At 50.2% G+C, this 11,669-nt stretch overlaps 1 protein-coding gene across 1 annotated transcript; it reads right to left on the bottom strand.

Annotated features, from left to right (window-relative positions):
• Positions 1-931: 931 nt before the first annotated feature.
• Positions 932-10,350, bottom strand: CD5L (CD5 molecule like). The gene is made up of 6 exons (XM_047703960.1): positions 10,136-10,350; positions 7,906-7,932; positions 5,054-5,404; positions 3,678-3,995; positions 2,665-2,985; positions 932-1,553 (listed from the first exon to the last, which is right to left on the bottom strand). Exons 1-6 carry the CDS (start codon positions 10,161-10,163, stop codon positions 1,546-1,548), a joined length of 1,053 nt encoding a protein of 350 aa, XP_047559916.1. The 5' UTR covers positions 10,164-10,350; the 3' UTR covers positions 932-1,545.
• Positions 10,351-11,669: the final 1,319 nt, after the last annotated feature.

Below are 11,669 nucleotides of genomic sequence, written 5' to 3'. Positions count from 1 at the left end.
CTTGCTGTCCTTCAGGGACATCATGCAAACTACTGTCAGCTCTTGCTTCTGGGACGGATTCCCCGTCTCTCCCAGGGGCTCTTCCTTTTGTCTGATTGGTTCTCAGGGGACTTATTGGAATGGAAGCAAATGAAACTTTAATACAGAAACTGAGGGAGATTTGAAGTCCCTTTTGTGACACTCCAAACCTGTCCACTCTACTGAGGATAAAACGGCTTTTTAAGCACTCGGTTCTGGCTGCCAGTGGCCCTCCAGTTTCCAGCTACAATGGGATGAAGGGAACAGGACCCTCATCTGTAGGGAAAATCAGGAGGAACTCATCAGTTAAAGAGAGCTGATGAGATAAAGGCGGAATCTCTTCGAGTATCTAGGGTAGATCCCAAAATGTTTTCCAAGGCCTTGTCTTCTCTACTGGGGAGCCCGATGGCTCTAATTCCCATGCCAGGGAAGAGCCAGGAGGAGAGGGCTCTGTAACACGCCTGGTCCTGTCGGCAGGCAGGTTCTCTTCTGCCCAGTGGAGGCCCCGAGGCCGTCTCGGAGGAGCTGACACACCTGCTTCCTGGCGGCAGGGAAAGCACACAGCACCGGAGCCGCCGCAGAGGCAGAGTCTGCTTCGTTAGGGAGCGGAAACGCAGGCCTGCAGCGGGGGCTCACCTTCGCCTGAGTCCAAGGCTGCTGCGCTGTAGACTCAAGTCCTGAGCATGGCACCACTGTGCCTTACCTTACGCTTGCAAGTGCCAGTGTCCTGGGGGGGGGGGGTGCAGTAAAAGTGGTATCATCTGATCGGCAGGGGGCCCAACTCCCACCCCCCAGCCTCCTTCTGCCTCAGCCTCCCCTCCTTCCAGAGGCAACCCCGTTGCCAACACACGTTTCCCTGGATCCGTTAGAAAACCTTGCGCGATTCTCCTTGGTAAAGAGCAACCCCGATGGCTGTGGCATACGGTCCCCAGAGGGGCTTTATTGCAGATACCGGGAGGGGACGTGCCGTGGCTTCAGGTACCATGGCAGCACCTGGAATTACAGGACACTGCCCTGCTCCCGGAAGAACATGCTGTCACCGAGAAGCAGAAGGGCAGTGAGGTGCCAGCCGTGGTTGCAATCACCTGAAGCATGAGAAACAGGGAGAAATGCCTCCAAGCTTCCCCCAAGTCCCATGTAGTGGTCTGCTTCCTCTCATGCTCTCTACAGACACAGATGATGCCCAGCGATGGCCCATACTGGTCAGAGCACAGGGCTGGGGATCCCAGGTGGGGTGAGAAGAGGCAGCACAGGCCAGAGCCAGTGTGGAGGGTCCACGGTGAGGAGAGGGGGACCGTGAGCTTGTCTTCCTGGCAGAGGACATTCAACAGCTCCTGTCTCCAGGCGGTGATGGGAGTGCTTGGCTCTAGAGCACGGCAGGGCACAGGGCTCAGGTGCTTGCTGGGGGCAAAGCGGGAGGCAGGTACAGCCTGCGGCCCGGGGCTCAGGCCAGACCAATCAGGGTCCATGAGAAGTAGGGGACACTTGGGACCTGTGGGCTTCTGGTCGACCACCAGGTAGGCCAGGCTACTGTTCTGCAAAGAGAAAAGGATGTACAGTAAGGATGGGACACGTCAGAAAGGATGATCTCATTCAAGCTCAATGAGGCTAGGAAAGAATATTGGGCCCAGAACAGGAAAGAGAAGCCCTCCCAGACCCTAATCATAAACATGTCCTGCACGGATGTGGACCAAGGTGGAGTCGGGTGCAGCCTCCCCAGGGCTCACTCGGCCAGCGGCCACAGTGTTCCCACATGTGAACACGTCTCGCCCTCACATGATCACAGAACTCTTCACGGTCAATGGCACCAGGGTCTTCCCATTTTACAGATGAAAGTAATGAGGTCCTGAGTAGTTAAGTGACTGTCTAAGTTAACAGAGCCTCAGGGTGGCAGCGTCAGCACTCAACCTGCAGCCTTCCAGGACTCTACCCCTCCTCTCCTGGGCACTAGCTGTTCATCTGGCCCTTGGTCAGCCTCTGCCCTCACTGGACTCCGCAGCAGGGTGCTTAAACCACGCAGCCCTGCATTCCCACCCTGCTCGCCAAGCTGGGCTTCAGCCCCCAGGGACTGAGCTTGCATTTCCTGGTTCAGGTTGGGGCAGGGCTTCCTCCTCCCATCCCCTGAAGAGGCCTACAGTCCCCCCCACTGTCCGGAAAGACTGTCTCCTGGGCATTTCCAAAGAGCCCCTCCACCCCAGCCCCAGTCCCACAGGTTCACGTAAAATCGGCGGAGAGACGTAGGTAGAATGAGGCAGGACTGTCTCCCATGGTTTAAACTCTGGGTGTGAGGGTTGGGGTCTTCCGGATGAACAACCCCTGAGTTCAGAGTCAGGACTGGTCACTTTAGTTATGTTCTATCATTTCAAAGCAATTTTTTATGATTTTGGAAAATTGTTTATTTTCTCTAATTCTCACTTTTGTTCATGTTTTCATATAAGGGTGTAGTTTCTAAAACCTCTCTTGCCCTCACATCAGTAAGTCTGTGATATGGGACTCATTATTTGTTTCATCCTTATTTCTATTTATTGCTGAAATGCCTCACTAGTATCCCCTGAAGTACGTGTAGAGCAGGTGAGCACCGCGGCGGGAGCCGCCATCCCTCCCCTTCGCCCATGACGTCCTCATGAACTCTGCTCCAGGACTTACCTGCACAGACCACAGCCACATCCTCTGCATGGTTGCAATTGTGTCGGCCCCAAAACCTGTGTGGACACTCCTCCAGGGACCTCTCCTTCCCTGAGCAAGCCACATCGTCCAGCCAGATGCGGCCGGCTCCGGGGCCAAATCTTCTCCGGAATTTAGTAGGTGGAGAGAGGGACGGCCCACAGCCCAGCTGCCTGCATACCACTTGGTCCGCTCTTTCTCCCCAGCCATCGTCACAGACGGTGCCCCACTGGCCCTTGTGCAGCACCTCCAGCCTCCCAGCACAGCGGCTGTCTCCTCCTACCAGCTGCAGCTCAAAGGGATCTGCAGGTACAGGAGGGAGGAACGGTGGAGGCAAGCAGGGGGACAGAGAGAGGAACTGCTCTACATTCAGATCCCACCGGCATGTGAGACCCTCCGCCCAGCTCCCGTCCCTACATCCGCTTCTCCTGGCCTGACCAAGTGTCCCAAGTCCCTTCCTTAACCAGGATTTTCCACTTCTCTGTCTAATTCATAAAACTCTAATATTAATAATGACTTTCTGATCGCTTTTAAAATCAGAGAGCTCAACAATGGAGGACATGCTCCATCCCCGGTATGTGAGTTCCGTGTGCTAATAGTCCACAGTACTCTGGGCTTACTTCTGCCAAAACCACGTTCCTGCACGAAGGGAGGCGTTCGTGTCAGTGTTTGTAAAAGCCCCAGCGGGCGTGTGGGTGGCTCAGTCGGTCAAGTGCCCAACTCTTGATTTCATCGGACTCCACACTCGGAAAGGAGCCTCCTAGGGACTCTCTCCTCCTCCTCCCACGGGTGCTCTCTCTCTCTCAAATAAATAAATTAAAATCTTAAAAATAAATACATAGATGAGAATTGGCGAGCAGCACAACTAAGCGAGTCTGTGCCTGTCTCTTGACGCGTGGCTAGCGCGTGGCTAGCTCTCCGTGGACACCGGTTGGACGGAATCCAGTGTGGCCAAACCCAGGAATGAATCTAGCGTCCAACCTCGTGGGCTTTACCTTCACATTCCACCCACATGTCGTCATCGTGGGTGCAGTTGCTCCTCTCCCAGACCCCAGCAGGGCACTCCTCAAGGCTGCTTTCTTTTCCCGAGCACGACACTTTTCTCAGCCAGATGGGCCCTTGGCCCTGGGTGGCTTTGTTGCAGCATTTCCGGGTCAGCATGGCCCGTCCACATCCCAGCTGCCGGCACACAACCTTGGTGGCTGCAAAGCTCCAGCTTGCTTTGCACACGGTGCCCCACTGCCCTTGGTGCTTCACCTCTACCCGGCCCTGGCAGTGCTTGGGGCCGTCGACCAGCCGCACGTCCTCTGGGACTGTGGGAAAGGAAAGGGGAGGTGTTTGTTCAAGCAAGAACACGGTCTTCCCAGAATAGAGCCCCATGGGCACACCTCTCCGCTCTCGGTGTCTAGTCCAATGTTCTAGAGCGCTTGGCATTGTCCAGCAGATGCTTGTTGAAAGGGTTGGATGAGTGAATCGACAGAATGAATGTCATTTTTCAGTTCCAAGTGAATTAATTATTTCTGTAACATTTTTAGTTTTTCAAATTATTTTCACATTTGTATTCTCATTTGTTCCTCATAAGAGGCACGTAGATGGATTGCATAGATTTTTAAAAAATAAAATGCAATAGTGACAGACACAATGTGTCCGAGCCCCAAAACGTCCTGGTTCATTTTCATCATTATCACCCGAGTATCGTGGATTAGTGCTCTCAACCTTCAATCTCTCTAACAAGTAGGAATGAGATCTCAGCATCAGGCCCAAAGATTTGTTGGCCGTCTCCCTGGTAACAGTCTGCTTGGTGACAAAGAGAAGACAGGGACCAGCTCCTCAGGCAAATCACAGTCTAATGGGAAGTGCATGCAGAGAAGGGATTATTAATGCACAGAAGGCAAAGTGTTGTGTTGGTTTCCTAAAAGCTTCTCTTGCCTGCTCTTTCGTTGGTGGACTCTTTGGGAGCTGGAAAAGCGTGCACTGTCCTTGGTTTTCTTAGGAGTGAAACCCAGGAAACATATATCATACGTTGCCAGCTCTTTTCTTCCCCACAAATTCCCCTGAGCTCCCGACACAGGCTACACTCTTTAACGAGCACTTTAGTGGTGGATGGGTCTGGGTGTGCCTGTGTGTGTGTGTGTGTGTGTGTGTGTGTGTATGTGTGTGTGTGTGAAGGAGAGAAGCAGGCTCCCATGTAGTTGAAACTAAGCTGAATTCATTACCTCAATCAAAGAGCAGGAAAAATACCGACTCTGCAGGGCCCGCAGTTGAGAAGGGTGAGGAGCTAGTTAGCCACCTGTGAAGTCCACAAGGGGTTAAGACAGGTGAGCGTGGCCCATGGGCTGGGTGAAACAGGGTGCGGGGCTATGGTACTCACACCCACAGACAGCTCCCGCGTCCTCCTTGTGGCTGCAGTCAAAAAAATCTTCCCTTTCACACTGAGACAGGCTCTCTTCCGTGCCATTGCATTTGAATTCTTGGACGAAGATTTTCTGATCTTCTTGTATCAGTGGCCCATATGCGGTACCGCTGATCGCCTTCCTGACCGCTCCACAACCCAGCTCCCGGCACACCACAGCTGCGTCGTTCTCGTCCCAGCCGTCATCACACACCGTGCCCCACTCGTCGGCCCGCTGTACCTCCACCCGCCCTTCACAGCGGTGGTCACCTCCCACGAGCCGCACTCTGGACAAAGACCCTCCAAAGGGATGAGAGCTTGGCTGGGCATCTGGAGGATGAGAGAGGACTCAGGCATCTCAGAACACTTCCACCACTCCCAGAGGGTGCGGGATGCTGGAGGCTGAGAAAGGAGGGCTTGAAAGGGAAGTGGAGGGAGAGGATCTTCAGGACCCCATCCCTAAGTTCTGATTCTGCTCCACTCCTAACTTACCCTGCCGAGAAACTCTGCTTAAAGACACCTAGGTATATATGCTCACACCGCTAAGCAGTGGGAGCCCTGGGTCAGAACACGAGTGTAGAGATGTGGTCTGTTGTGTTGTCTTTTCTTGATTCTGTCTCTCCCCATGGCAGCCAGACTGGGCAGGCTCTCTAGATATAATTTGGGTTGAACAACCTCACTCTTTTTCTCTCCCAATATCCATGATCCCCCGTTACCCATCCTTGCTGCTTCTCATGACATCTTCCCATGCCCAAGAACCCAGCAGCAGAGAGCAGTGGGTGAAGGAAAGGTCAGAGCCTTGACCAGTCAGATTCTTAGTCTAGAGGGTTCTAGGGCTTAGGGTAGAAAACAGTCTCCCCAGAGCCTCCAGATAAGTTCTGAGGAATCCAGGACACGATTCTGCTTCCCAACCATAACTCTGAGGTTGGAAAGGCTAATGGAAATCTTTTTCCTTCTTCCACCAAGAGATGGACATAGAGTGGAGATGGCTGTGGGAGAGCAGAAAAGAGCCTAGCAGGCAACACACTTTTGCTGAGCATATATATACTATATTCCAAGTATTGGTTTATGAACTCAGAGCAGTGCTGCCCTCCAGGACATTATATTTAAGAGGTCTGGGAGCAAACCCACAAGGACTCCAGTAGTCCCTGGGTGACAGCATGTTACAGAGGAGCTGAATGGTCCATGCCTCCATGCAGTGGGGTAGTTGACATAGACAGGTCTGGGGTACATGGTGGGGCCACATGTGACTGCTGGTCTGTGGCCTACCCTATTTCGAGCAGTGTCACCTATGACCACGTAGGACATGTGGGTGATGCAGGCACCTGCACAAATGGAACATGAATTTGGAGCACCAGATCTTCCACCATCTATCCTGCCTCAGCTCTGCACAAACACCCTAGAACCTGGAATCCATCCCAGAAGAAGCTTCTGAGTGAGAAGACCTTGGTTGATTTTAGAGTGCATTGGAAGTTGACATTTGGGTTGTTCATCTATTTTTGTGTCTCCTTTTCTTCCGTGTGTTTTCTGAGGGAAGCAATGAGAGGAATGGAGACTAGAAATAGATTTTAAATTTTAACTACAGAAAACTAAGAAAAGTTTTCATTTTTGCACACCTACATTTATAGGGTACAAATATAACTCAAGAAGAATCATCCAGAAATAGCATTTGGGTCATTGCAAGATTTGAGTTTAGACAGGCATTATTGTGTTGTACCCCAGGAAACTCTAGCTATCATGATGATGCACATGTTATCTGGTTTTGAATTGTAAAATTCTGGCTTTAAATGAGTTTTATTTTCCAGGGAAAGTAGGATTAGAAGACATCCTTAGAAAGAAGAAACATATAAGAAAGAAACAGTCTAAGTGTCAAAGAAACCCAGCTGAGAAGAGATTTGAAAGCCAGAGAGAAGGGCAGAGGGGTCATTGGGACAGCTGCCTCCTGGGCAGTGTCTTCAGCCTACTTTGTTGGCTGACAGCTCGAGAGCAGGGCTGGGGGTAGAGAAGCAGTGACCTGGGCCGTGGGAAAGCTGTAGAGCTGTGGTCCCTGTACCGACAGCTAGGACAGCCCTGGACGCCACGGGAAAAAGACCATGAAATCTGATTGTTGCACTGAGAACCCAAGCCAGCAATGTTGAAAGAACTGAATTACATCCTGCTGGTGTGGGGTCCCCCATGTCCACTGCAGAGTCTATGGCTGTCCCTCTCTGGTAAAGCCTCTACCATCAAGAGAAAAAGACCAATGGAATAATGTATAAGAAGCGGATGGTCCACGACCAACCACCTTGAGTCTGGAGATCACAGCCTTCCTCTCGACAGACCCATTCTCTGTGCAGCTTATGCATGCTCCAAGGACCCCTTAACTCAGGTGGCCAGTGGAGGCTGAAATCTAGCCTGCCTGTTGCTGGGCAAACCACATGCTACACACAAGTAAATGCATTTCTAGTTCAAAGGAGCCATACAGGTTGGCATAGGGACCTGGAAGTGGTAGAGCCAAGCAGGGCAAAAGGAATTTCCTCTCCCAGATACACCAGCAAGTGAGAGGTACCTTCTGAGCCCCCAAACAAAACCATCTGTTACTTGGAGGTGGCCAAGAATTTTAGGTCACAGAGTCCAAGTGGGAGGGAATCTGCTTGCAGGAAACACCACCCAACTCCCTTCCAGGTTCTAGAGGTGGAAACCCATCCACAGAGTGGATGGATTGAGATACCAGAGAGGAAATCTACTGAGGTTCTATTGAACTAGAGCCTCTACCCATGTCCTGAGTAAGCATCAAGATTTCCATCTCAAGAACTTGGAGGCCCCCCTCTCAGGAACCCAAAAAGTCTTACCTAAGAGACCAGGTCCGGTGCAAATGGCTGAGGAGAGAAGAAGGAAGCGAGTGAGATCATATAGTCAATCCCAAGGCTTTGCTCAAATAACACAACTCTTTAGAAAGGCTTTGGTAGACTTTGTGGGGCAACTAGAGTACTGGGTACAGAGCTTCCAAAATCAGTCCTAGAAAAACCTCCTGCAATGACCAGCCCCAGAGGACACAGGGACACTGACTGGGAACCATAGAGACCAATTCTACCACAGCCCAACCTATTCTCTGTACATGTGATGTAGCTCTGCCCCAGGCACGGATAGATTCACTTTCTATTCTAGTCAATTACGTTAACTGATTACTGCCTGGAGTGGACCTGTGGTGTGCAGCCTCTGGGCTCCCCAGCAAGTCATGTTGGAGGCCACTGGGAAGGCTCTCATGAAGAAGACAGCGACACCATGGGGGCAGCGAAAAGCAGGAGAACCGAAGGATTTGTCTCTGTCACTGGCACTGTGCTCAGGCCACTGCCAGCACACTTTTCCTGTAAAGGGCCAGATCACAAACAATTTGGGCTTTGTAGCTACCTGGTCTATTGCTACCCTACGGCTCTGTCACCGCAGCATGAGAGCAACCACGTGTGTACATGTGTACGAATGAGCATGGCCACGCTACAATAAACCTTTGTTTATACACACTGAAATTTCAATTTCCCTTTCACAAAACAGTATTCTTCTTTTGATTTTCCCCATTGTTTAAAAACGTGAAAACCATTGTTAGCTTGTGGGTTCAACAGGTCAGAAAGCAGCTCTAAATTTGGTTCCAAACTCAAAAGTTTAGGCATCAGCACATCATAAGGACATCATAATTTCTCCCTATAGGACCCCTGGGTAATCAGGCTCCTCTATGCATTAGGCTCCCTTCTCATGCCACCGAGAGTCCTGAGCCCTGTGCCCATCAGTGGTCCCCAAGGTCCTAGGCATTCTGAACTGCAGAACAGTCATGCTCCTCACCCCCCAGCACCTTATGAAATGTTTCTGAAGGAGCTAATATCTTTGGTCTAGAGCCTTTCAGGCAGATGCAAAAATTTCAGCTTCTTATTCTGGAATATTTTCTTCATTTCCCAATAATTTCTAAGTAACTCTAAGCCCTTAATCTTCAGGACGTGACCTCTCTCAGACTCAGTATGACCTTGTCTGTAACCATCTAAAACTCAAGATTATATTGCACCCCACACATCTAGTAAGGAGCACAAAGCCTGAATATACACAATGGAAACCAAATGTGTCATGCCTGGTATGCGGGTCTGAAAGTGATAGAGCCCAAGAGGAACTTGAAAATTCTGGAGCAGGGTGATGATGGGTAGCCAGACCAGAGAGGCTTCGTGAAGGAGATGGGGCTGAAGGAAAGTGGGGAGAGGTGATAGGATGCTCCTGACCGGGTAGAGCTAGCTGTCAGGTGATTCAGAGAATGTACTAGTGTTTGGGAACTTGGCAGCACCCTACAGAGAGCACATAAATGCCAGTGTGAGCCTTGGTGATGCATGGGATCATCAAGACAATAAAATGGATGTGACTGATTAGGGAAGAGACCTTGTAGGATTATTAGATGCCTCAAGTTCATTATCTCATGAAAAGTCTCCTAACAAACCTCCAAAGAACATGCTATTACCTTCACTTCACAGATGAAGGTAGGATATCAGAGAGAGAGGGTAATTTAACAATTCAGACAGTTAAGAAATTTAAGAACGAGGATTGAAACTCAGGTCCCTTTGACTCCAAAATCCCCATTTACAATACCTTAATCTGGGTGATAAGAAACTGGGGAACACTAGAGAAACGTTATATGGAACACCTTTGAGGGGAAACTGGACAGTATAAACTGTGAAAGTGTCTGTCTGGCAGTTCTCCTCCTCTTCTTGCTCTATCTGCTGTTACCCATGGTTCAGTTGTCTTCTTATAAAGAAAATGTTTACAGAAATTTTTGTAAAAAGGGAAATGGGATAAACTATTATAAATTTGTTGGTGCAAATAAAGGGAAACAGAAAAAGCTTTGGTGATCAAAGTGGATTATAAATCAGGTATGGATTAAGTGGCTTGAGTTTGGAACTTAACCAGACACAGAGAAGGCAGGAGAGCAGGTGAAGCCTCTCCTGGAAAGGTAGCAGGATCCGCACCAACTGGGCAGGGAGAGCACACTCCTGATCAGAGCTCCAGGGAAACTTTGAAGTCTCAGCCAGCAGGGACAGAGGTACTCACCAAGGATCAAGGAGAAGAGCAGGGCCATGAGCCAGGCTGCTGGAGATGCTGAGCTGAAGTCTGAGGCTGGGAGGAGGCCCAGGAGCAGCAATAGTCAGTTTTGGCCACAAAGTGTGCCAGCAGGACAGAACAGGGCAGGTCCTGTCTGCACCAGAAGCATTATCAGAAGCCTTATCAGATGACCAGATGACCGGAAGCCAATGGGCACAGGGGGCAGAGCTGGTGGATCTGGACTTGCTGAGTTCAGCATATCCCCAGAGGAAGGGAGGTGGCCAGAAATGGCAGAAAAACATGGAAAAAGAAAGGAAACTACAAAAAAACCCCAAGCTGTTCTGCCTGGGTTCTGCTGTATCCCAGCTCCATCCACCTCTGGACAAGAGAAAAGCCAGAGACTGTAGAATACATCTAGCTTGCCCTTGGAGGCACCATAATCCAGAGTCAAGGTATCAATCTCTTCATCTAGGGCTGGCTTTTCCTTCAAACCAGCTTTTCTAGCACAAAGCAGAGGGCTTAGCCCATGGATCTGCTCTTCTCCTGTCCTTGTCCTGGTTTATGCCCATCTTTGGAAGCTAAGTGGAAAGAGGTCCCTGTGGTAATGAAATCAAGTCATTCTTAGGACCAGTATCTGATGGACAATGGTTGAGCAGTAAGACCCCCAGTTTTCCCAGCCCCCAAAACCCCTCCCACCTAGTTATTAAGCACCACTGTGTTTCAAGAGCTATTCAGCACTCAACTCTGGGAATACTCAACTATATCCACTGACAATGCTCCTGCTGCTCCCCACAGGTAGTTTTCCTTCCACAACTACACATCTTCACTTCTCTGTAATATTCAGGTCACTCTGCATGAAGATTGGTTCGTTACAGACCTCTCTGTTTAGTCCTGTCTTTCTTCACCTACTTATTATTGTTTTCAGGAAAGAGTTCGGAGCAGCCTGAGTGCTAGGGGAATGTGAGGGGTACAGGGAACACACCCAGGAATGGAGCAGTTGGCGCTCCACGGGACATGGTCCCATGGCTGTGTCAGCGTGTGGAGGCAGCTGTGAGAGAGGAAAGTATATGACACTTTGGGAACACAGTGGAGGAAATAGTTACTTCTACTTGGGGTTAATCAGGGACTTTACAGAAGTGATGACATTTGAGCGGGAAGTGAAGGGTGAGTGGCCTGGGGATTTGGAGCAGGAAAGGCTTTGCCCTGAGGATGGAGATGAATGAAATGGTGTCATCCATCTCAGAGATGAAGGCTGGTCTGGAAGGGCTGGGTCTCAGCCTGCTTGGTGGTCAGGTGTCAGGGATACCAGTGTCTTAAAGTACACATACCTAGTAGTGCAATTGCTGGGTCATAAGGTAGCTCTATTTTTAACATCTTGAGGAACCACTGTTTTCGAGGGTTACTGTATTAGCTTGCATTCCCACCGACCGGGTAAGAGGGGTTCCCTTTCTCCACATCCTCACTATCATTTGTTGTTTTCTGTCTTGTTAATTTTAGCCATTCTAACAGGTGTAAGGTGGTATCTCATTGTCGTTTTGATTTG

Source organism: Lutra lutra, chromosome 15 (assembly GCF_902655055.1).
Source record: "Lutra lutra chromosome 15, mLutLut1.2, whole genome shotgun sequence".
Classification (NCBI taxonomy): domain Eukaryota; kingdom Metazoa; phylum Chordata; class Mammalia; order Carnivora; family Mustelidae; genus Lutra; species Lutra lutra.
Note: the sequence above shows the minus strand (reverse complement) of the source record. Positions and strands in the feature narration are given on the sequence as shown.

Bases quoted from the DNA above. Each gene is read 5' to 3' on its own strand.
- CD5L (XM_047703960.1), bottom strand. From the start codon at position 10,163: ATGGCCCTGCTCTTCTCCTTGATCCTTG. The intron at 3,996-5,053 runs GTGAGTACCATA...CCTTTCCCACAG, and splicing joins CGCGGGAGCTGTCTGTGGGT to TCCCAGAGGACGTGCGGCTG. The intron at 2,986-3,677 runs GTAAAGCCCACG...CTGTACCTGCAG, and splicing joins CATGTGGGTGGAATGTGAAG to ATCCCTTTGAGCTGCAGCTG.